This window comes from Haliotis rubra, unplaced genomic scaffold (genome assembly GCF_003918875.1).
Source record: "Haliotis rubra isolate DU_JTF1 unplaced genomic scaffold, ASM391887v1 Scf1890, whole genome shotgun sequence".
Lineage (NCBI taxonomy): Eukaryota > Metazoa > Mollusca > Gastropoda > Lepetellida > Haliotidae > Haliotis > Haliotis rubra.
Window position 1 is genome coordinate 25,745 of NW_025765881.1, and position 25,174 is coordinate 50,918.

The window sequence follows — 25,174 nt, forward strand, 5'->3', positions numbered from 1 at the left end:
ATCCATTGCTGTAATATGATTGGCTTACGAGCATGAGTTTTACCAATCACGAACCTTATAGCAGACTGTGGCGAAAAAGCGTCATTACAAACCAATCTTTATCCAATAAAATCGCTTCTTACCGCTGCGAAAATACTCCTGGCAAGGTTACTGTGATAGTATTGATGATTAGAGCTTTAGAACAAGACCCGAGATCAAATGAATCTTCTAGAGTGTTGTTCATACGGAGCTTCGAAAACGGAGGCATTTCCCAATGTTGTGTCATGTTACCAGGTGATAAGCCACGGTTATCGGGAAATAGGCGACCATGCATATTATTTAATTAATCTTTATATAATAATTTTCTGATTACGTAAAATGAAATTATGTCACAAATTTTGCAGACCACGTCAGAAAACGCACAAGAGACAACCACGCCTGCAGAGGAGACAACGACTCCGACCACCACAGGTAATGAGTGTTTTCATGAAGCTCCTGCCCCTCTCCCCTGTAATCTAGACTCAGCACATTACGTATGTAATGCACCTAAGGTGAGACCACATGTTTTACATGTGCTTTGTTGTGGGCAGGACTGTGTGTGTATGTGTATGTGTGTGCGTGTGTGTCGGAGCGTATCTGACATGTGTGTGTGAATGTGTCTGACGTGTTTGTGAGTGTGTCTGACGTGAGTGTGAGTGTGTGTGATGTGTGTGAGTGAGTGTGTCTCACATGTGTGTCTGACGTGTGTGTGAGTTTGTCTGACGTGGGTGAGTGTGTCTGATGTGTGTGAGCGTGTCTGACGAGTATGTGTGAATGTGTCTGACGTGTGTATGTGAGTGTGTCTCACGTGTGTAAATGTGTCTGACGTGTTTATGTGACTGTGTCTGATGAATGTGTGAGTGTGTCAGACTTGGGTGAGTGTGTCTGATATGTGTATGTGTCTGACGTGTGTATGTGAGTGTGTCTTAAGTATGTCAGTGAGTGTGTCTGACGTGTATATGTGAGTGTGTCTGACGTGTATACGTGAATGTGTCTGATGTGTGTGTGAGCGTTTCTGACTTGTGTCTGACGTGTGTGTATCTGACGTGTGGGTGTCTGACGTGTTTGTTTGTGTGTGTCTGATGTGTGTGAGTGTCTGGCGTGTGTATGTGGGTGTCTCTGACGTGTGTGTGTGTGTGTGTCTCACGGTTAGTGAGTGTGTGTGGCGTGTGTGTATGTATGTAGTATGTAACGTGGCTGAAGTGCACTCGATCATGTTTGACGTCATCTACTACCATAACTTATACTACGGCTACAGCCACTACTGCTACCACCTGTACTAATACTGTCAATGTTACAACTACCACCACGCCGATTTCTACCACAACCACCATCACAGCTAATGCTAATGGCACAACCCCGCACGGTCTCTCTTCTACCTTTACTTCCGCTGCTACTACTACTAAACCACGACGTCTTCTACTACAATTAGTACTACTACCTCAGCAGTACTACCAACATATATTTACATAATATGCAACATTTACTCTCTAATTAATCGCCAACCACATACGTGCTTTACATGGACGAATAAATGAATGTTGCTGTACAACGTTATTTTCGGCTTTCATCGAGGGGGCGGTGGGATAGCCTAGTGAGTAAAGCTTTCGCTCGTAACGCCGAAGGACCCGGGTTCGATTCCCCACATGGGCAAGATGTGTGAATCCCATTTCTGGAAGCATAACCTTCCCAGTACTTCGTTTTGGATGTCCATCTCATGCATCTCATGTCCATCTCATTCCAGCATCCTGTGTCTCGGACTGCACTGGTCTGGGCAGTGGGAGATACCAGTCGTGTGAACGGTGCAACGGCTTCGTGGAATGCGCTTATGGATTCACATTCAACATCACATGCGGCCCTGATTTACTGTGGGATGATAACCGGAAAACCTGCTCGTATCCTTCGTCATCTACCTGTGTCCCGAATAAATAGAACTTTTAAACGCCGAGTGGAACACAACGCAGTCAGGTTTTACTCCATGTACGCAACACCAATCTCGATTATCAGCTGAAATAGGTTCCCTAGGGAGTAACAACCATCACTCAGACCCCTTGTGTTTTAGTAGTTAGAAGTGAGTGAGTTTAGTTTTACGCCGCACTCAGCAATATTCCAGCTATATGGCTGCGGTCTGGAAATAATCGCGTCTGGACCAAACAATCCAGTGCTAAACAGCATGAGCATCTATCTACGCAACTGGGATACGATGACATATGTCAACCAAGTCAGCGAGCCTGACCACCCGATGACAAGCATGGGTTACTGAAGATCAATTCTAACCCGGACCTTCATGTCCAGAGACATGCCATTAATATTCTCTCTCTCACTCAGTATCGCCTTAGTCATTTGTCTTTCGATTGTTACTGACTTTGCATCGTTATCGAATTATCTTCTTATTTTACACTGTAGTGAAGCGTCGGAAAAGTAGTTTTTGTCGACTTGATGTCAGAAAAAGAGTTTATAAAATACCATTCGCTCAGTGTTGCGCAGTAGGGGTATTTTACTCCTGCTTCACTTGATTGTACACCCTGTGGCAATCACTCACTCAGCTACGTAAGTTAGCACAACACCTAATTATATTATTAGTGTAATATATTTATGTCATTAAAACTTATACACTCATTTCTTGGCTTGTCATTTATCACACACTCGAAAGATACGTTCAACCATTATTTTCTTGTTCATGTACAATAGGGCGGTGTAGTAGCCAAGTGGTTAAAGCGTTGGGTCGTTGGTTCGATTCCCCACGTGGGTACAATGTGTGAACCCCATTTCTAGTGTTTCAGTCGTTATTTTCCTGGAATATTGCTGAAAGCGGCGTAAACTAAACTCACTCACTCTTGTACGTTTGTTCCGGTGTGTGCGTTATTGTTTGTTCGTTTTAGTTTATGCGTTCTTTCGTGGGTTTAAATTCATGTTTACGTTCGTGCGCTGAGTTTGTGTTCATGGATATGGGTTTTAGTAAGTACGTGTTCGTGCATGTTGTCTTTGCTATTTCCTGTACATGTGTTAGATCGTGTGTTTGAGTTCGTGGTCGTGCGTCTGTGTTCCTGAACGTGTGCGTGTTCGTGCATGTTTATTTGCGTTCGTCCTCGTGCATGTGTTAGTGTTCGTGGGCTGTTCGGGGCAGTGGGGTAGCCTTATGGTTAAAGCGTCCGCTCGTCCCGCTGAAGACCCGGGTACAATGTGTAAAGCCCATTTCTGGCTCACTCACTCACTCGTGCGCTCTTCTTTGTGCTATCAGAGGCAATTAGGGGTACAACATCTACATAACATACAAAGTTCATAAATATTATTGGGCGCATTCATTAATCGCACAACACGTCGCAAGGGTCAGATACGTATGGCCAAGCAGCCTAATTTTGAAAAGAAAATGTTACATCATAAGCAAGTGTCCAAGGGCCATCTTCATGAAGGTCAATTCTTTCTATTTTCTCCAATCTATAACCACTGACTAACGAAACAATTAAGTGATAAAGACAATCCCGTTTGACGGCGTCTGGTTAGTTTTTGGAATGTCTATCTCCATCATAATCATTAAGCACAATGAAATTGTTTTATTCTACCATGACTACGTGAAATACGCGAATTTGATTCGACAATCAATAAAATTAGACACTATCAATCCTGGATTGACAATGAGTTTGATTTCATGACCGCTTCACTGCACACGTATCCAACACTGCCGCACTACTTCAGCTTGACCACCAACACGGCTAATATCAACTCAACAGACGTGATGGAAATGTTTATTAAACATTTATTCAACTCCAAAAATAGAATTATATGGTTCGTCCTCCACAATTATTAGGGAACCTCACTATCACATTACATTCTATTATCAAAATATTCAAATCAATTACAATGCACAGCCCCAAACAAAACCGAACAATATCTAACTTATAAATCAGAAAGCCTTGTAAAAATACATCCCTATTTATACAAAATTTGCAGCAAAACGTTAGTAAATATTTGCCTACCTGGTAAATGGTATATAAATTCGCAAGATAACGGTCAGGCGAAACACCATATTTATACCACTCATACTCCATCATGTCCTGTTGCATCGTTCAAAAAATACATGTCAGAAATTGAACTACCACAATTCTGCTCTCTGTCAGCTTCCCAGCAAGGGTGTCACTGCTGGTGATCTATGTTCGTACACTTTGACAATATCTTGGCCACAATCCTGTCCCAACTGATGAATACAATTTCCAAGGAATCCCAAGTTAGTCGCATGTACACAAATCATTACGTTGGGCCAGCACTGTCACTCTTTCGTCGCATGCCGGGGTGGAGGCACGTACGTGAAATCACGATCGAAACTCGCCGGTCATAAAAAATCAACAGTCTTTGACTAGTGTGATGAGATACCACACTGATTTGTTGGTCAATCAGAAAAGGATCTAATCTTCGATTCTGCAGGGTTCAGATTCGACAGTCAGTGAAGTATTTTCTCCACTGTGACTTCAACTTTCACCCTTTCCCAAATGTAAACATTGGCTCGCCCCCATTTCAAACTGTTGCGCAACAACTACTTCTATGAAAATAAGTAGGTCAGACGATTCCATTGCCAGGGGAGGGGTACAGTAAGACGGCACACAAAACAATAGGTCGGGCATTCCAAAGCACGTCGACCCCAAAGGCGATCACGTGATTCGCTGCACGTTACTTGTGAAGTAGACTTGCACAAGTCTCTAAGGTCAAAATTAATAGTTTAAATGATAATCTTTAAATAACAAAAAAATAAACAACAGGCCGGCGTCCTTAGATGTACTGTCCGCCTATCTAGACTTGACTCTTCGAAGGATAAAATTACTATACATCCATGGGCTCAGCATTCAGTACAGCCTTGGAGCAAGGCTACCCGTGAAGATCAGGTTTAGAATTGGTCGTCATTCACCAATGCTTGTCGTAAGAGGCGACTAACAGGATCGGGTGGTCAGGCTCGTAGACTTGGTTGACACATATCATCGTATCCCAGTTGCGTCGATGCTCATGTTGGTGATAACTGGATTGTCTGGTCCAGACTCGATTATGTACAGACCGCCGCCATATAGCTGGAATATTGCTGAGTGCGGCGTAAAACTAAACTCACTTACTCACTGTAAATAACAAGTGGCGTTTCGCGTGAATTCGTTGATAGCAACATGAATTTGTAAGGATGGGGTTTATCCGATATATTGTTATCTGATTAATGAAATTATTAGGGCTGCATGGTATTACCGGTATATCGGTAAACCGCAGTACGAAATTCTAACAATTACGTATCGCGATACGTTTATGACGTACCGGTATACCGCCAAAGATTTATTTGTTCACTTTTAACCCATTCAACACCGCACATAAGACTTCCACCCGTATACTCCCTAAATTTTAATGGTGAGGAAAAAGACATATATGTATATTCAGGTACTATGGGTGGTGGATGGGGATTGGGCGGAAGTCTTTCCAAATGATTGGCAACGGGTCCACTTCAACATTGTCAAAGAGCAAAGTATGGACGTTTCGAGGAAATCATTAAAACTGAATAAACTAATGAATCAAATCAAAAGGTTTTCATAAAAGTTACTATTTCCATCTTTTCGTGCGATCATGTTATGTAAGTCAAGTTACATCTCGGCTTTCGTCACCTCGATCTTCATGCTCGGACACGATGTTTAATGAGAAAACATTTGCATTTGCCGTTGCCACCTAGCATGATACGTCCAATAAGTTCCATAATATACGTATGTATGGCGAATTGTTGCTTACGACGTTCAGAATAGCATTATTGTACCCAAAGTTTGGTCTAAAAGTTTTTGTTTATGAGGATGGTATCCATTGCTGTAATATGATTGGCTTACGAGCATGAGTTTTACCAATCACGAACCTTATAGCAGACTGTGGCGAAAAAGCGTCATTACAAACCAATCTTTATCCAATAAAATCGCTTCTTACCGCTGGGAAAATACCCCTGGCAAGGTTACTGTGACAGCATTCATGATTAGAGCTTTGGAACAAGACCTGAGATCAAATGAATCTTCTAGAGTGTTGTTCATACGGACTTTCGAAAACGGAGGCATTCCCATGTTACCGGGTGATAAGCCACGGTTATCGCGAAATAGGCGACCATGCATATTATTCAATTAATCTATATATAATAATTTTCTGATTACGTAAAAATGAAATTATGTAACAAATTTTGCAGACCACTTCAGAAAACGCACAAGAGACAACCACGCCTGAAGAGGAGACAACGACTCCGACCACCACAGGTAATTGGTGTTTTCATGAAGCTCTTGCCCCTCTTCCCTGTGATCTAGACACAGCACATAACGTATGTAATGCACCTAAGGTGAGACCACATGTTTCTCATGTGCTTCGTTGTGGGCAGGACAGTGTGTGTGTGTGTGTGTGTGTGTGTGTGTGTGTGTGTGTGTGTGTGTGTGTGTGTGTGTGTATGTGTAAGTGCGTGCGTGTGTGTCGGAGCGTATCGTGTGAATGTGTCTGACGTGTTTGTGAGTGTGTCTCACGTGAGTTTGAGAGTGTGTGAGTCATGCTGTCACACACGGTCAAACATCCAAGGTCTCTCCGCGCCCAACAAATTCACCTGATTTGTGACATAAGCTCCATGCACAGGACAACACATACATGTATGTGAGCCAGTACTGTTTGTCATGTAGGTCCTGTTTCCAGGGGCTGCTATGTGAGCCAGTAATGTTTGTCTGGTAGGACCTGTTTACAGGGGCAGCTATGTGAGCCAGTAATGTTTGTCATGTAGGTCCTGTTTACAGGGGCTGCTGTGTGAGCCAGAAATGTTTGACTGGTAGGTTCTGTTTACAGGGGCTGCTATGTGAGCCAGTAATGTTTGTCATGTTGGTCCTGTTTACAGGGGCTGCTATGTGAGCCAGTAATGTTTGTCATGTAGGTCCTGTTTACAGGTGCTGCTATGTGAGCCAGTAATGTTTGTCATGTAAGTCCTGTTTACAGGGCTGCTATGTGAGCCAGTAATGTTTGTCATGTAGGTCCTGTTTACAGGTGCTGCTATGTGAGCCGGTACTGTTTGTCTGGTAGGTCCTGTTCACAGGGGCTGCTATGTGAGCCAGTAATGTTTGTCATGTAGGTCCTGTTTACAGGGGCTGCTATGTGAGTCAGTAATGTTTGTCTGGTAGGTCCTGTTTACAGGGGCAGCTATGGGAGCCAGTAATGTTTGTCATGTAGGTCTTGTTTACAGGGGCTGCTCTGTGAGCCAGTAATGTTTGTCTGGTAGGTCCTGTTTACAAGGGCTGCTATGTGAGCCAGTAATGTTTGTCTGGTAGGTCCTGTTTACAGGGCTGCTATGTGAGTCAGTAATGTTTGTCTGGTAGGTCCTGTTTACAGGGGCAGCTATGGGAGCCAGTAATGTTTGTCATGTAGGTCTTGTTTACAGGGGCTGCTCTGTGAGCCAGTAATGTTTGTCATGTAGGTCCTGTTTACAGGTGCTGCTATGTGAGCCAGTAATGTTTGTCATGTAAGTCCTGTTTACAGGGCTGCTATGTGAGCCAGTAATGTTTGTCATGTAGGTCCTGTTTACAGGTGCTGCTATGTGAGCCGGTACTGTTTGTCATGTAGGTCCTGTTTACAGGGGCTGCTATGTGAGCCAATAATGTTTGTCTGGTAGGTCCTGTTTACAAGGGCTGCTATGTGAGGCAGTAATGTTTGTCTGGTAGGTCCTGTTTACAGGGGCTGCTATGTGAGCCAGTAATGTTTGTCATGTAGGTCCTGTTTACAGGGGCTGCTATGTGAGCCAGTAATGTTTGTCTGGTAGGTCCTGTTTACAAGGGCTGCTATGTGAGGCAGTAATGTTTGTCATGTAGGTCCTGTTTACAGGGGCTACTATGTGAGCCAGTAATGTTTGTCATGTAGGTCCTGTTTACAGGGGCTGCTATGTGAGCCAGTAATGTTTGTCTGGTAGGTCCTGTTTACAAGGGCTGCTATGTGAGGCAGTAATGTTTGTCATGTAGGTCCTGTTTACAGGGGCTGCTATGTGAGCCAGTAATGTTTGTCATGTAGGTCCTGTTTACAGGGGCTGCTATGTGAGCCAGTAATGTTTGTCTAGTAGGTCCTGTTTACAGGGCTGCTATGTGAGCCAGTAATGTTTGTCATGTAGGTCCTGTTTGCATGGGCTGCTATGTGAGCCAGTAATGTTTGTCTAGCAGGTCCTGTTTACAGGGGCTGCTATGTGAGCCAGTAATGTTTGTCTGGTAGGTCCTGTTTACAGGGGCTGCTATGTGAGCCAGTAATGTTTGTCTGGTAGGTCATGTTTACAGGGGCTGCTGTAAGCCAGTAATGTTTGTCTGGTAGGTCCTGTTTGCAGGGGCTGCTATGTGAGCCAGTAATGTTTGTCTGGTAGGTCCTGTTTACAGGGGCTGCTATGTGAGCCAGTAATGTTTGTCATGTAGGTCCTGTTTACAAGGGCTGCTATGTGAACCAGTAATGTCTAGTGCCTGTAGTCCTATAATATTGTGTGTTGTATAAACCAGTAATGTCTAATGTTTGTCATGTAGGTCATGTAAACTAACGCACAAAAGAAAGTACACACCTGGTGTTTTGGGATTATTTGAAAAGTGTTGTGATTTTGACTGTCAACTTTGCAATTGGGCACGATATCTGTGGTGTACAAACTCTTTAAACATTACGTCGCCTTTTGGAAAGTAAACCAAAAGCACAACGAATGTAGTTTTTTTTGTACGTCAGTTTATATGGGGGATGTTGTATGAACCAATAATGTCTAATGGTTGTCTTGTAGGTCCGGTATATAGGGGCTTCTGTGTGAACCAGTAATGTCTGATGGTTGTCTTGTAGGTCCTTGATGTACTGGGGCTGATAAGTGTACATATATTACGTTTACCATGTAGGTCCTGTATATAGAGGTTGATGTATTACGTTTACCATGAAGGTCCTGAATAGAGAGATTGATGTATTACGTTTACCACGTAGGTCCTGTATATAGAAGTTGATGTATTACGTTTACCATGAAGGTCCTGTATAAAGAGGTTGATGTATTACGTTTACCATGTATTTCCTGTATATAGAGGTTGATGTATTACGTTTACCATGTAGGTCCTGTATATAAAGGTTGCTACCAGGATGACGAAAATCGTGTCCTTCCTCACGAGCACATGCTAAACATCACAAGCATGACGACTGACATGTGTCGATTTCACTGCACCCAGTATGAATACTCCTTCTTTGGACTTGAGGTAGGTATTAAGGGCTGTATTTCAGAACTCAGGTGTACTTTGCTTTGAGCAGTATAATGATATGTTACATTACCCTTTAGGTATATGAAAATACCTTTGATTGGTTAATAACCAAGAACAACGTTTCAAGAATATCTGTATGTGACACTTTGGCACCTAAACAACCAAAGGGTGATAAATTCGTGACTCGGCCATTTGCTGACAACCTAATATGTTTCTAATGAGTGGGATTTTCTCAAAGCCTGGACAGGTCCAGGATAGCGTCCTGGCAGGGGGTCTCGGGTGGTGGTGTCTGTCTGTGTGTGTGTGTGTGTCGCGAGCGTGCGTGCGTGAGTGTGTGAAGCTCCCAAGCCCCAAAACAATTCAGCACTTTTTGGACATTTGTAGAGACCGGTGAATAGAGGTAAATAATAAATTTTAGATTTGCGTGAGCTTTTATTGTGTGGTTGTGAGAGCGTGATCTTGTATAAAAATGAGTGATTTTCACGCCAAATGCGAGACAGTGGGCAGGTGTGCAAAAAATGATAATTTGGCAGGTGGTATTGGATGGTACGTCCCGTTTGACTCCGTATCAGCCCGTCCTACCTGGCAAGTAGCCAGCTTAACTAATAACGTTATTTTGGCACATCCGTTATTGATATAGGTGGGAGGGGATTATACTTACTTACTTAGTACATAGCAAACTTTGGAATCCTATGTCCTTCTTTATGCATTTAATTTTTAACATCCGTTTCTCTTCCCGTATATTTTACTTTTATCAATTCATTTCCATATACCCATGCAAACAATCTGTGTGTTTGAAACAACTGTTCCAACTGTTTTCTCAAAAGTTTACATTGCCATATTCTTCAACCCATGTCTGCGAAAGGATGTAGTTTTGGCTATACAGAAGTAAGGTCAACTCATTCCGTATTACAGAAACTGCACCGGACTGTGCATTAGAATATGGAAACGACTAATTGGTATGTAACATATCTGCAGTAAAGGCTACATGGACATACATAGGGTTCTCAGTCAGTTTAATAGGAACTACAAACCAGAAAATACCATAATGCAATGGAAAGAAAACAAATGCCAAAATGGATTAGAAAACAAAAATGTCCAATGCCAAGAAACAGCTGCGCGAATATTGGCATGTTTTGTTTTAAAGGCGGGAACGGAATGTCACTGCGGTACCATGATCAAGAGTGGCTACAGGAAGGTGTCCGACAGCGACTGCAACTATCCCTGCGCAGGGGACAACACCAAGATGTGTGGAGGACACTGGAAGATATCCATATATCAGGTTGTTTGACGGTTCTGTCTATGTGCCTCAGAAATTGAAGGCAAGAGACGGAACTGAGGAACTTTCCGTGAAACATTTGCATAAATGTGCTTGAAGTTGACTTTGCTGATCGGTTCATTACAAGAGTTATAAACTCACGGGGGAAAGAAACGTCACCTCGATTTTTTTAACATGTCACAAAACAATAAACTCACATAATGGAAATTTAACAATCGTTTGTGGAAAATTAATGGATTTACAGCATTCTGAATGATGAAAGTGTGAACTACAGATATAAATAATTTTTTACTTTACGATAAAAGATAAAAAGAAATCATTTTAGTAGCCATGGTGTGAAACACATATGAACAACGTAACATTAATACTCATGACACACACAACCTTATAATGACCAGATACACTTCAATATAGTTTGATTTACACCCTGATATTGTTATGTGTGAAGACAAGATACGCTCACTCAATGTTCCGTGACACTGTGTTAAACCCTGATATTGTTATGTGTGAACACAAGATACCGTCACCCACTCTGCCGTGTGTTACACCCTGACATTGTTATGTGTGAACACAAGATACCGCCACCCACTGTGCAGTGTGTTACACCCTGACATTGTTATGTGTGAACACAAGATACCGTCACCCACTGTGCTGTGTGTTACACACTGACATTGATATGTGTGAACACAAGATACCGTCACCCACTGTGCCGTGTGCTACACCCTGACTCAATGTTCCGTGACACTGTGTTAAACCCTGATATTGTTATGTGTGAACACAAGATACCGTCACCCACTGTGCCGTGTGTTACACCCTGACATTGTTATGTGTGAAGACAAGATACGCTCACCCACTCTGCCGTGTGTTACACCCTGACATTGTTATGTGTGAACACAAGATACCGCCACCCACTGTGCAGTGTGTTACACCCTGACATTGTTATGTGTGAACACAAGATACCGCCACCCACTGTGCAGTGTGTTACACCCTGACATTGTTATGTGTGAACACAAGATACGCTCACCCACTGTGTCGTTTGTTACACCCTGACATTGTTATGTGTGAACACAAGATACCGCCACCCACTGTGCAGTGTGTTACACCCTGACATTGTTATGTGTGAACACAAGATACCGCCACCCACTGTGCAGTGTGTTACACCCTGACATTGTTATGTGTGAACACAAGATACCGCCACCCACTGTGCCGTGTGTTACACCCTGACATTGTTATGTGTGAACACAAGATACGCTCACCCACTGTGTCGTTTGTTACACCCTGACATTGTTATGTGTGAACACAAGATACCGCCACCCACTGTGCAGTGTGTTACACCCTGACATTGTTATGTGTGAACACAAGATACCGCCACCCACTGTGCAGTGTGTTACACCCTGACATTGTTATGTGTGAACACAAGATACCGCCACCCACTGTGCCGTGTGTTACACCCTGACGTTGTTATGTGTGAACACAAGATACCGCCACCCACTGTGCCGTGTGTTACACCCTGACGTTGTTATGTGTGAACACAAGATACCGTCACCCACTGTGCCGTGTGTTACACCCTGACATTGTTATGTGTGAACACAAGATACCGCCACCCACTGTGCAGTGTGTTACACCCTGACGTTGTTATGTGTGAACACAAGATACCGTCACCCACTGTGCCGTGTGCTACACCCTGACATTGTTATGTGTGAACACAAGATACCGCCACCCACTGTGCAGTGTGTTACACCCTGACGTTGTTATGTGTGAACACAAGATACCGCCACCCACTGTGCAGTGTGTTACACCCTGACGTTGTTATGTGTGAACACAAGATACCGCCACCCACTGTGCAGTGTGTTACACCCTGACATTGTTATGTGTGAACACAAGATACCGCCACCCACTGTGCAGTGTGTTACACCCTGACGTTGTTATGTGTGAACACAAGATACCGCCACCCACTGTGCCGTGTGTTACACCCTGACGTTGTTATGTGTGAACACAAGATACCGCCACCCACTGTGCCGTGTGTTACACCCTGACGTTGTTATGTGTGAACACAAGATACCGTCACCCACTGTGCCGTGTGTTACACCCTGACGTTGTTATGTGTGAACACAAGATACCGCAACCCACTGTGCAGTGTGTTACACCCTGACGTTGTTATGTGTGAACACAAGATACCGTCACCCACTGTGCCGTGTGCTACACCCTGACATTGTTATGTGTGAACACAAGATACCGCCACCCACTGTGCAGTGTGTTACACCCTGACGTTGTTATGTGTGAACACAAGATACCGCCACCCACTGTGCAGTGTGTTACACCCTGACGTTGTTATGTGTGAACACAAAGATACCGCCACCCACTGTGCAGTGTGTTACACCCTGACATTGTTATGTGTGAACACAAGATACCGCCACCCACTGTGCAGTGTGTTACACCCTGACGTTGTTATGTGTGAACACAAGATACCGCCACCCACTGTGCCGTGTGTTACACCCTGACGTTGTTATGTGTGAACACAAGATACCGTCACCCACTGTGCCGTGTGTTACACCCTGACATTGTTATGTGTGAACACAAGATACCGCCACCCACTGTGCAGTGTGTTACACCCTGACGTTGTTATGTGTGAACACAAGATACCGTCACCCACTGTGCCGTGTGCTACACCCTGACATTGTTATGTGTGAACACAAGATACCGCCACCCACTGTGCCGTGTGTTACACCCTGACATTGTTATGTGTGAACACAAGATACCGCCACACACTGACCCGTGTGTTACACCCTGACATTGTTATGTGTGAAGACAAGATACGCTCACCCACTGTGCCGTGTGTTACACCCTGACATTGTTATGTGTGAAGACAAGATACGTCACCCACTGTGCCGTGTGTTACACCCTGACATTGTTATGTGTGAACACAAGATACCGTCACCCACTGTGCCGTGTGTTACACCCTGCTGACATTGTTATGTGTGAACACAAGATACCGTCACCCACTGTGCCGTGTGTTACACCCTTACATTGTTCCGTGTGAAGACAAGATACGCTCTCACACTGTGTCATGTGTTACACCCTGACATTGTTCCGTGTGACGACAAGATGCGCACTCACACTGTGTCATGTGTTACACCCTGACATTGTTCCATGTGAAGACAAGATACGCACTCACACTGTGTCATGTGTTACACCCTGACATTGTTCCATGTGAAGACAAGATACGCACTCACACTGTGTCATGTGTTACACCCTGACATTGTTCCATGTGACGACAAGATACGCACTCACACTGTGTCATGTGTTACACCCTGACATTGTTCCATGTGAAGACAAGATGCGCACTCACACTGTGTCATGTGTTAAACCCTGACATTGTTCCGTGTGAAGACAAGATACGCACTCACACTGTGTCAAGTGTTACACCCTGACATTGTTCCATGTGAAGACAAGATGCTCACACCTTATATGTCCCGTGCTACATCCTGAAGCTGTCTCTCGTGAAGGATACTTCTCAACACTACTTTTAATGTAATAACACCCTATATGTCCCGTGCTACATCCTGAAGCTGTCTCTCGTGAAGGATACTTCTCAACACTACTTTTAATGTAATAACACCCTATATGTCCCGTGCTACATCCAGAAGCTGTCTCTCGTGAAGGATACTTCTCAACACTACTTTTAATGTAATAACACCCTATTTGTCCCGTGCTACATCCTGAAGCTGTCTCTCGTGAAGGATACTTCTCAACACTACTTTTAATGTAATAACACCCTATATGTCCCGTGCTACATCCTGAAGCTGTCTCTCGTGAAGGATACTTCTCAACACTACTTTTAATGTAATAACACCCTATTTGTCCCGTGCTACATCCTGAAGCTGTCTCTCGTGAAGGATACTTCTCAACACTACTTTTAATGTAATAACACCCTATATGTCCCGTGCTACATCCTGAAGCTGTCTCTCGTGAAGGATACTTCTCAACACTACTTTTAATGTAATAACACCCTATTTGTCCCGTGCTACATCCAGAAGCTGTCTCTTGTGAAGGATACTTCTCAACACTACTTTTAATGTGATAACAATTCTTTTATATCAATAGGTGTTTGTTTCCATCTTTCAGAAGTAATCTTCAATCATAAAATGTGTTTCTATTTCATCTCAAGATGAATACAAGGGTTCCTTCTTTATAAAGTTTCATTCAAAGACCATTCAGATCGTCGCTTTTCAGATCGCGGAAGTTACGGACTGGATGTTTACAGTTTATTCTAATCATGTGATATCTAAATATTCCGACCGAGGGTACATGTTTTACGACTGAAATCGAAATCAGCGTCTGTCTGTCGCTTCAAGGGGGTGGATGATCATTTGAAAGGGAGAGTGATCTTATTTAGCCCAGTTTCAGCCATCTAGTAGACATTCCTCAGTTTTCTTTTGGTTTTCTCATTTTGAAACGAGAACTTAGCTGAAATATTTTTCAACGTGTAACGGTAATGAAAGCTGAGAAGTTGAAAACAGAGCCCAAAATAATGTTCTCGTCGTTAAATGTATGAAATAAAGATGTTCATCCCCTTTCTACCTTCTTACGTTGAAATTTAGCAACAGCATAATTATAATACAATGATGAGCTCGAAGAAATACACACTTCAGCTTTTGATGTTGATATGTATTGTCTATGATAAATTGTGAAGACAATTAAACCACCGCTACTGATTTTCAGACCGCCGCCATATAGCTGGTATATTGCTCAGTGCGGCGTAAAACTCAAGTCACTCAATCACTCACTCACTCACTCCATTCTAATACATTCAAGAACACTTTGATGGGAGACATGACCATGGTTCCACATAGTATTATATCCCCATAACTAAGACAAACCAATAACATGTATAATAAAACAAGTTTCCCTAAACTTAACAAGATTTTTGTTTGGTTTGGTTGTTGTTTAACGCCGCACTCGGCAGTTTTCCAGATATATGACGGCGGTCTGTAAATAATCGAGTCAGAAAGTACAGTGATCAACCGCAAGAGCATCGATCTACGCAATAGGAATACGATGACATGTGTCAGCCCAGTCAGCGAGCCTGACCATCCGATCCCGTTAGTCACCTCTTACGACAGGCATGGGTTCATGAAGACAAAATCTAATCCGCATCTTCACGAGGAACACAAGAATGGGTTGCTGAAGATCAATTCTAACCCGGATCTTCCCAGGGAAGACAGGAATGGGTTGCTGAAGATTAATTGTAACCCGGATCTTCACGAAAAAGACAAGAATGGGTTGTTGAAGATCAATTCTATCCCGGATCTTCCCGGGGGAGACAAGAATGGGTTGCTGAAGATCAATTGTAACCCGGATCTTCACGAGAAAGACAAGAATGGGTAGATGACGATCAATTCTAACCCGGGTCTTCCCGGGGGAGACAAGAATGGGTTACTGTTCTAAACGTTACACCAACAGACATGTTTAAATATACTGAGGGAAACAAATTAGGGAACACCACTTCATGGCAGTGTTCCTGTATTTATTCAATGATTTCCTCCCACAGCGCTATTCATAGCTGGTGATGAAAACTGGAACATATACTCTCCCCAAAAAGAAACGCATATGGGAATTTCAACTGTATTTTTGTGTTTATTTTAAAACATCTTGTAGGCTACATGAGTCAATGAAATATAGCGAAATTGCACACTGGGAATGCAGACTTATCCGTCTTTGGCACCAACTCGAGGAAATTCAGTTTGAGTGTCACATTGAGACGTGTGGTGGCGCTGAAGTCAATACCTCGTTTGACCACCGTGGGCATCCAGAACTGCACGGCATCGAACGAATAAGTCTCAGAATCTCGTGTTGCCCAATCGCAGCCCACTCTGCCTGTAGTGCCTGTGAGAGTTGCTGAAGCGTCTAGGACTGAGGGTTACGGCGTCGCACCCGTCTGTCCAGGGCATCCCACAGATGTTCGATCGGGTTTAAGTCCGGTGATCTTGAGGGCCAGGGGAGCACATTGATGTTGTGGTTCTGGAGGAAGTCTCTAGTGTGACGTGCTGTGTGGGGCCTGGCATTGTCCTGTTGAAACAACTCCCTCTGGCGATCAATGATTGGAAGGAGGTGTGGGCGTAGGATTTCGTCACAGTACCGTTGAGCTGCCAGGTTGCCCTGGATCATCACCAAATCACTTCTCCTAGGCAGGTGATCGCTCCCCGAATCATAACACCGCCCCGGACGAATCTGTCCACCTGGGGAACGCAAGCGTCGGCGAAACGTTCACGTCGACGTCTGTACACCCGCATTCTTCCATCCCGTCGTTCCAATAGAATCGTGATTAATCACTGAACCAGATTCTACGCCAATTCGGTAGGTTCCAGGCCTGAACGTTGGTGCACCATTGAACTCGATGTCGACGATGTTGTTGTCGAAGCACAGGGCCAAAATAAGGTCCTCTGGCACGTAAAGAAGCCTCCCTCAACCTGTTCCTGACGATCTGTGCAGAAAGCCTCCTCAATCCGGGTATTTGTCGAGCGGTACTAGTCGCCGTAGCTGTTCGATGACGCAGGTGATGTACCCACATGTAGCGATCCTGCGCCGCAGTGGTCGCTCGAGGTCGCCCACTACGAGGGGCATCTGCTACCGAATTCTGTTGGCGATATCTCTCCCTGAGCCTTGAAATGGTGATTTGGTGAACATTCATGCGTCGGGCAACTGCACGTTGCGACTGGCCAGCTTCAAGCAAACCAATGGCGATATGACAGTTGGCTTCACTTAAACGTGGCATTTTGCGTTCGTCAACAATATTCCAAATACAGTGAATAATCGACAGACAGCGATCAACGTTTTTATACCCATCATTGAGACTATCTGATCCCCAACTTTCACGTGCATTGCATGTGAATTGTGTATTCTGTGACACTACACGCGGAAATTGAAAATCATGCTGTTAACTAGGGGTATTTTACGGATGGTGCGTTTTGTTTTGATGTTTCAAAAAATAAACACCATAGGACTCATAAACAGAGCAAAACCTTTTGTAAAATGAATCACGTTTTAATTCATTGCTACATGAAATTGCTGTTTTCATGATGCGTTTCTTTTTGGGGAGAGTATATAAAGGAACACTTGAATTTTTCTGTTCCTTTTTTGTTTCTCTCAGTATACAATAATGGTTTTAAATCATTCCTTGTTCACAATTACCATTGTGTTTGTACTACTGTGGGATTACATCTTAACAGAACTATGACATACAGAATGAATAAAGGTTATTTAGAATGTTACATTAATACAGATACATTTAGAAGAACACTAAAATACATGTTCCAATACAATATCTGTTCACTGGTTCCACGTTAATGTTTCACTATTGTTTTGCGGTTACCTCCCCTTGCTTCTGAGATAACCTCCCCTACCTAGTTCATATACACCGTTGGAACCCCTCGCAATAGATTAAATGCTCTCCTTAATTATTGTGGACATTTTCGAAACATTTAATGAATTTAGGGGTTTCGTTACAAATTTAACCTGACAACTGACAATATAATAGGAATGCGTAGCACATTCTAAAACTAAGTTGTCACAGACAGGTGCAGTCAAAATTTGAAGTTCATGACTTCCCTATACAGTTACCCATAAACCCCCATGTGCCCACATATTTTAATAAGAATTCTAAGATGCTTCGGTGAAAGATCAAAGGCCCCGACAGTACTTTATCAGACGATAATGTGCACTTTTTGCATTACGTCACAATGTAATGCCATTCTAGTCTGCTCCCTCGTAATCGAACAATTTTGCATTACGTCACAATGTAAGCGATGTCACGATGCATGTCAGTTGTCATCGCCTTGTACAGCCTCCTTCAGTAAACTACTCCGTTTCATCCCGTTTCTTGGTTTGCAGTTGCTTCACTCGGCTAACATCACTGGTGGAAACGTTACGTTTATGTTTTCCGACGGATAAATGTCTCAGTTCGACTCAAAGTTTTACAGCGACACGGTAACTTTCGCAATGTTTACAATCCCACATCCGTGGGATGTGGCTTGACTAGTCAGCTTCATCCGGATGTACTGATCTAAACTTACGTTGGTAGTAGAAATGCGACGTTCATATTTTCAACTACTTTCAACGACGCAGCTGATGCCTAATTCAGTCCAGGATGTGGTTGAAGCATGCATTTGTCTTCACAATACAGAGACCGATATCCAACACTACAGAAGGCTGCACTTGACACTGAAGATGATAACCACGACCTCATACCTGGAGAATGGAGACAACAAGCAAATATGCATGATGCTGCACAAGTAGTTGGACCAAACCGAGACACACGAGCAGGAAAACAGTTGCGAGAGTATCTGAAGTTGTACTTCAACAATGCAGCTGGATCAGTTCCGTGGCAGGACCGTATGATTTGAAGTGTTGTGTATGGAACTGAATTGCTATGCTGATGGAACTGTTTGATGATGTTCATATTGCTATCATTACTCTACATTAGTCTTATGAGTTCATTATGGATATCTAGATTTCCAAATAAAGTATCTACGTGTCTTCAATTTTGTTCATATCTTTAAAAAAAACATTGTCAGCAGTAACATTTTTCTGTTGACAAATGTTTTCAGTAATTATTGCGGCACTCTTTTGGGTTTTGGCCTTTCGTCTAGTAGCATACCTTCTCGGAGGCATGGTGAGACGTCTGATCGCAAGCTCGGCAGTTCTCAAATACCGTGGAAATCGCCAGTACAAGACCTATTTATATGTAATCTGGAAAGGCAGAGGGGAGGCAGAGTAAAGGCAGAGCAAACGCCGTGGTTGTTCAAAGGGATACGCTAGTCGCTGAATGAAGGCAGAGTGAATGCTCAACGAACGCCAATGGATGCTCGACGGACGCACAAAGAAGGCAGAGAGAAGGCCGCAGTTTACGAAGTTTTTAAGTGGCGTCCTTTCGCCGACCGTTGTGCCTTCACTCTGCGACCTCAGCTATGGCTCTGCCTTTCCCCTGCCTTCCCTCTGCGTCCTGTTATCAATCCACCATGACGGCGACCGCTCTGCGTTTGTTTTGAGCATGTTCAATACAGTCGCCATTACAGTGGCGTTCTGAGCCGTTCTTAGCGTTGGCTCTGCCTTCTTTCTGCGTTCGTCGTGCCTCCTTTGAGCGTTCAGTGGCGTTCTGAAATTTTTTAGAACGCAGAGAGAAGCCAGAGTGGTCGCCGTCCTGTGTAAAGGGGGCTTTTAAGTGCTCGGTGAGCATTTTGTGTCAATCGTCGATCTAAATGGATTATCGTCCAGGGGAATCCAACTGCCCGACACTATCGGGACCACGTTGTGACCGCAGCCCTTCAGCCAAACATTCAGCTGCATGGTCCTGGAATGAACATTTCAGCATGACGATGTTACTCCGCAAACTGCAGTCCCAACGCGCAACGTTTCACCCAACGACGGTGCTGATTTCATGGATTAGTGTCGTACTGTTCCCCAGACTTAAACCCTATCAAACACAGTTGAGATTAGCTGTGAAGACGATTGAGGCTGCTAATGGATCGACCCTAGATCTTCAAGGATCTTGGGCAAGGACTCGTTGACCGATGACGTCAACAACCCGTTACAGTGTCCGACAGGGCCTGGTTGTTCAATACTCGGTTATCTAAAACCGCCGGTTAACTCCTAAAGGCCGGTTTAATGCTTAACCGGCCGTTAGGTAACCGAACGTTAAATACGCGTTGTTCAAAACATGGTTAGCCATGCCGTTAGCTAACATCGCCGTCAAAGTTTAACAGTGTGGTTAACGTCACTGGTTAGCTTCCATATATCCCATAATTCTGTTTACTTCCGGTTTACCAAAAATGGAAACGCAAAATGTCGCCTGCACCCCAAGGAAAAAGAGAAGTCGAAATTTCTCTGCTGACGAAGAGAATGTAATCCAGTCAGTGGTTGAGACCAACTCTATAGTTTATCATAGGCATGCAAATGTCGTAGCGCTACGAACGTTTTGTATTGGAACACAAGGTTCTAGCCGTTTGCATAATTTATATTTCAAAGACATATGATCCCAGCTCTGTGTAGGACTTACTTCAATTCCAACAACAGAAAAGACATTTTAACGAAAAACTATAGCACAGCTATAGATAAAATATGTTGAATCCATGAAAATAATATTAATATTAGAAGCATGTTGTCCGTGGATAGAAAATGTATAAATATTACACACAGAGTTACGCTTAGACGGCTACAGTCTTAATGAATCTTTGAATTCCCACAAGACCTATCGCTCACTTTTCACTCCTTAAATTGTCATGACTGTATGGCCAAGTCGTGAAGAAGCTATCAATATCATTTATTAATTATTTGCCAAGTCTGTCAAAACTTGTAATGTATGAACACACATTGCCAAATCTTTTAACATCAAAATAATATAGATGTTGTGAAATTAATACCATTAGCTTTTATCTGAAATATGCATTCAATGCCAATAGAAACTTAATATGTAAATAGCACCACGTGCAAGTAATCAAACTGTAATTGTACTATAGGACCCAGGGCCAACACTGCTAATTAAAATCGATCTATTATCCGACCTTACTGTTGACAGGAATCTGATGAATAATACTGTGCAATATCGTCATTATCTGAACGCCTTCACAGACGTGTATTCCGGAAAGATGTCTTGAAAAACATGAAGCTGCGTCTAATTTATAGATGAACGTAATTTCCTCGATACTCATTAATCAGATGAACCTTCATTTAGTTCAATTAACAAGTGACTACAGAAAATGCATAATTCTTTTTAATGACTTCACGGTCGGAAAACATGTATTATATTTCATAAGCGTATTATAGAACGCTGCAACAATTCGGTAGAGAAATACTATTGTGCCATTGTATTCCTTCTATGAACCTATCAGTTTATAACATTAGCATTCCGATATTGTTATAAAATAAGTTAAAAATTCCAAATATTATCGTGTAATATGACAAGAGATAGTGTTGTGTTCGCTGTGACAAAAAGGTTTCGATATTCAAATATAACATTTAATCAAAGTGACTACGAAGTAGGCCTGCATGTCACTCACAACAGAAATAGATACATAATAATGTTTTGTTTATTTTCCTACACATCAGTTGCGAGAGCAATGTTTATGCTAACTAAGTTTTCGTCAATCTATATTGCATTTTTAAAAGATGATTTGCTTCAATTAAAACATTCGAAGAATGAAAAAGAAATTAGGCCTATTGCTGAAATGATTAGTAAAAATATAATTAAAATCCATCTATGGGAAGGGATGCCCGACGGACATATCCAAACAAAATCGGATAATTACTTGGAGTATAGACTTTCAAAAATAGTATATTAATTAACAATGATATCAGTTTTTCATAAAATCACTAATAATTCTGAAACGTTGCCGATAAACCTGGAATCGTGTTCAGATGTTTTCATAAATACACTCACACGAACGCCCAAGTGCACTTTACGCCCTAATGGATAGTGCTTACAAAATCACGTTTCGCGAAGGCCGGTATTGAAACGCCAATTACATCACTTATATTTCATATTCAGCGGCGACAAATGAATCACTGAATTCTAAGGCTGGGACAGGTACTCGGGTACTCGAATCCAGGTCGGGTACAGCTGGAATCGAGTCCTATTTCTAGGAAAGGGAGAGAGCTCTGTAATGACAAGGGCAGACAATAGCTTGTCTTTTTAAATTTTGAAGTAACACACATTTACATCATTGAGTGAGTGAGTTAAGTTTTACGCCGCACTCAGCAATATTCCAGCTATATGGCGGCGGTCTGTAAATAATCGAGTCTTGACCAGACAATCCAGTTATCAACAACATGAGCATCGATGTGCGCAATTGGGAACCGATGACATTTGTCAACCAAGTCAGCGAGACTGACCACCCGATCCCGTTAGTCGTCTCTTACGACAAGCATAGGTTACTGAAGATCAATATTCTAACCCGGAAATTCACGGGGTTTTACATCATTGGTATTTTCCGATTAATGGAGCATAGTTTTAATGACTGTAATTTATCTGTGCATGAGCCGTGAGTAGTTAAGTTACCGTAGCAGCAGGAACGAAACGTTCATTGTTATAACGAAGAATGTAAGTAATGGTGTTACTTTTAATATTGGTTAAACAGACGTAAATTAAATAGCTTGAGGTCAGTTTTAATGTCTTATTACCAACTGTTCAAGTTTTCTATAATAATCTCTGTCAAATCGTGATTGAATATTCAGAAAGTTGACCCGAATGTATTTCTTACATTTCCGGGTACTCGATTCCGATTCGGGTATGTACATGCGGGTACTCGATTCCGATTCAGGTACGTACATGCGGGTACTCGATTCCACGTTTTCCTACTCGTCCCAGCCCTACTGAATTCCTCATACATTTTGGAATCTAATTACAACTGGTCTTTGTCACCAATACCAAGCGTCTAGATAAACTGAAACGAAAGACATTGGGGGTGGAAACAAATGCTGTGCTCGAAAGACAACACCTGTTTGAAATGTAAACAACGAAAATTTCAGACTTTAGACTGTGTAGCATTTTCTCAAATTTTTAGACACCCATTTGCGTGGAAAGAGCATAGTAGCAAGAAATAGGAAATTAAAAATAGATACAATACAGGAATGTGATGTGTTACAACGAAACTGTCAAGTTTCTGTACTGCGTGACGCCATGACTGACGCAAAATCACGCAAAACGACACTGGCTTCTATGATGTGCATAGTTACAGTTTCGTATGTAACTCTTCGTCAGAATAATTTCCAATATCGAAGTCCAGTCTACGATACACCCTGTCGTGCATTGCTTTACAGTAAAGAAATATGCCTCAATCCATCTTTCATCGTCTGCATTGTTACCTGTAATAGTCCTTTGTCGGATTCAATGAAACAAGTGTCAAGTTTGGTTGAGTATGTGTGCAATCGAAAACACGAATGGTCTATTCTTGAGCTTGTCAAACTCAGTACTATACTATACACGCAGGTGTTGTGGTACTACGGCCAACGTTTCACAGATATACGTTTACATTCTTTCACAAGATGCTTGTGTTTGGCACGTATCTTTGTTCTCATAATTGGTATCAGTAATTATATTTCATTTGTCATTCGCCATGATATTGGAATACTAGCTTACTCTGTCATCGTATTCCAATTGATAGATCGATGATCATGATATTGATCACTGGATTGTCTGGTACAGCACATTATGTGAATTGGGAGCGAACTCTTTGCTATATAAGCTATATAAACTATGCAACTTCATATCATAATTGTTGCGATTATGAATGAGAGATGACAACACACAGATCACTCTACATTTATTTTATTGTTTCTTATGTCTACAGTATATTGTTTGGTGAACAGTTAAGAACCGGCCTTTGTGAAAATGGTCCTTGGACCGGAGCGAATGGTATAACATTTATTTCCAAATTAGGCTGCTTGGCTTAACATATCTGACCCTGGCGTCATGTCGTGTGTTTCCTGTTAGTGCCCAATGATAATTGTCAGCTTGCCCAAAGAAAAACAGCATCAGTTCCTGGTCATCAGTCATCAGCGATGTGTTATCTCCAGCAAATTTGTTCAATTATACCTCATTCGTTCGCTCGTCACACTGAAGACCCGAGTTCGATTCCCCACATGGGTGCAATGTGTGAAGCCCATTTCTGGTGTCCCCTTTTGTGATATTGATGGAATATTGCTAAAAGTGGCGTAAAACCACACTCACTAACTCTTACGTTCGTGTGTCTGTGTTCGTTCCTGTGTCTCAGTTCGTTTGGGTGTATGCGTTCGTGTTAAAGTGTGTGGGATTTTCGTGTCTTTAAGTTGGTGTTCTCGTCCCTGCGCGACTTCACTAGCCAACAACAAATGTACTCTTACATATCTCAAGTTGTAAGCAAAGGCAACAAATTTGTATTCATAATCATAAGATTCCGACTGTAGGCTGTTGACTGTTTCATAAGCGTGTGTTTCAGAATCGCAGTCAGGTAGTCATGGTAACCGGTTTTCACGAAATAATCAGCTGTCCTGTCAAATACACATGCAAAGGCCAGCCAATTGTTCCCCTGAAATAGTACTGGAATATATTCCCAACTGAATGAACACGCCATACAAACGCTCGAATGTCCGAAATGACATCTCCTGACGGGTATCTATACACACGAATTCCCTTTCCAGCTAACACGCATTGGGAAGGGAACAAGCTAACATTGTGGGAAGGTTGTAGATTGGTAACGTCATGACACAACGTTGATGGAAGGTTGTACATTGGTAACGTCATGACACAACATTGTGGGAAGGTTGTAGATTGGTAACGTCATGACACAACGTTGTGGGAAGGTTGTAGATTGGTAACGTCATGCCACAACGTTGAGGGAAGGTTGTAGATTGGTAACGTCATGACACAACGTTGTGGGAAGGTTGTAGATTGGTAACGTCATGACACAACGTTGTGGGAAGGTTGTAGATTGGTAACGTCATGCCACAACGTTGTGGGAAGGCTGTAGATTGGTAACGTCATGGCACAACGTTGTCACAACGTAGGTATTACGTCAATGTATAACGTTATTTCACAACGTTACAACATATACATATATACGTTATCAAACCGTTGTGTATCAACTATTATACATCGATTCTTACAGTTTCATCGTTTCTG

The 25,174-nt window shown here is 42.6% G+C and overlaps 1 protein-coding gene and 1 long non-coding RNA gene across 4 annotated transcripts in view; both read left to right on the top strand.

The window, feature by feature from the left end:
• Positions 1 to 11,243, top strand: part of LOC124274245 (integumentary mucin C.1-like) — a 34,537-nt gene extending 23,294 nt beyond the window's left edge. The window contains exons 5-7 of one of the 2 annotated variants that reach the window (XM_046709590.1): positions 384 to 450; positions 9,100 to 9,239; positions 10,390 to 11,243. In XM_046709590.1, coding sequence (XP_046565546.1) covers positions 384 to 450; positions 9,100 to 9,239; positions 10,390 to 10,533 — 351 coding nt within the window. In that variant the 3' untranslated portion in view covers positions 10,534 to 11,243. The remainder of the gene's footprint in view (positions 1 to 383; positions 451 to 9,099; positions 9,240 to 10,389) is intronic. The other variant, XM_046709591.1, reaches the window with a different exon arrangement.
• On the top strand, positions 8,219 to 8,939 carry LOC124274246. 2 transcript variants are annotated; one of them, XR_006897896.1, is made up of 3 exons: positions 8,219 to 8,293; positions 8,390 to 8,785; positions 8,842 to 8,939. It is a non-coding gene; the product is annotated as an uncharacterized LOC124274246 (long non-coding RNA). The 2 variants fall into 2 exon arrangements; XR_006897895.1 differs by having other exon boundaries at positions 8,226 to 8,293; positions 8,341 to 8,785.
• Positions 11,244 to 25,174: the final 13,931 nt, after the last annotated feature.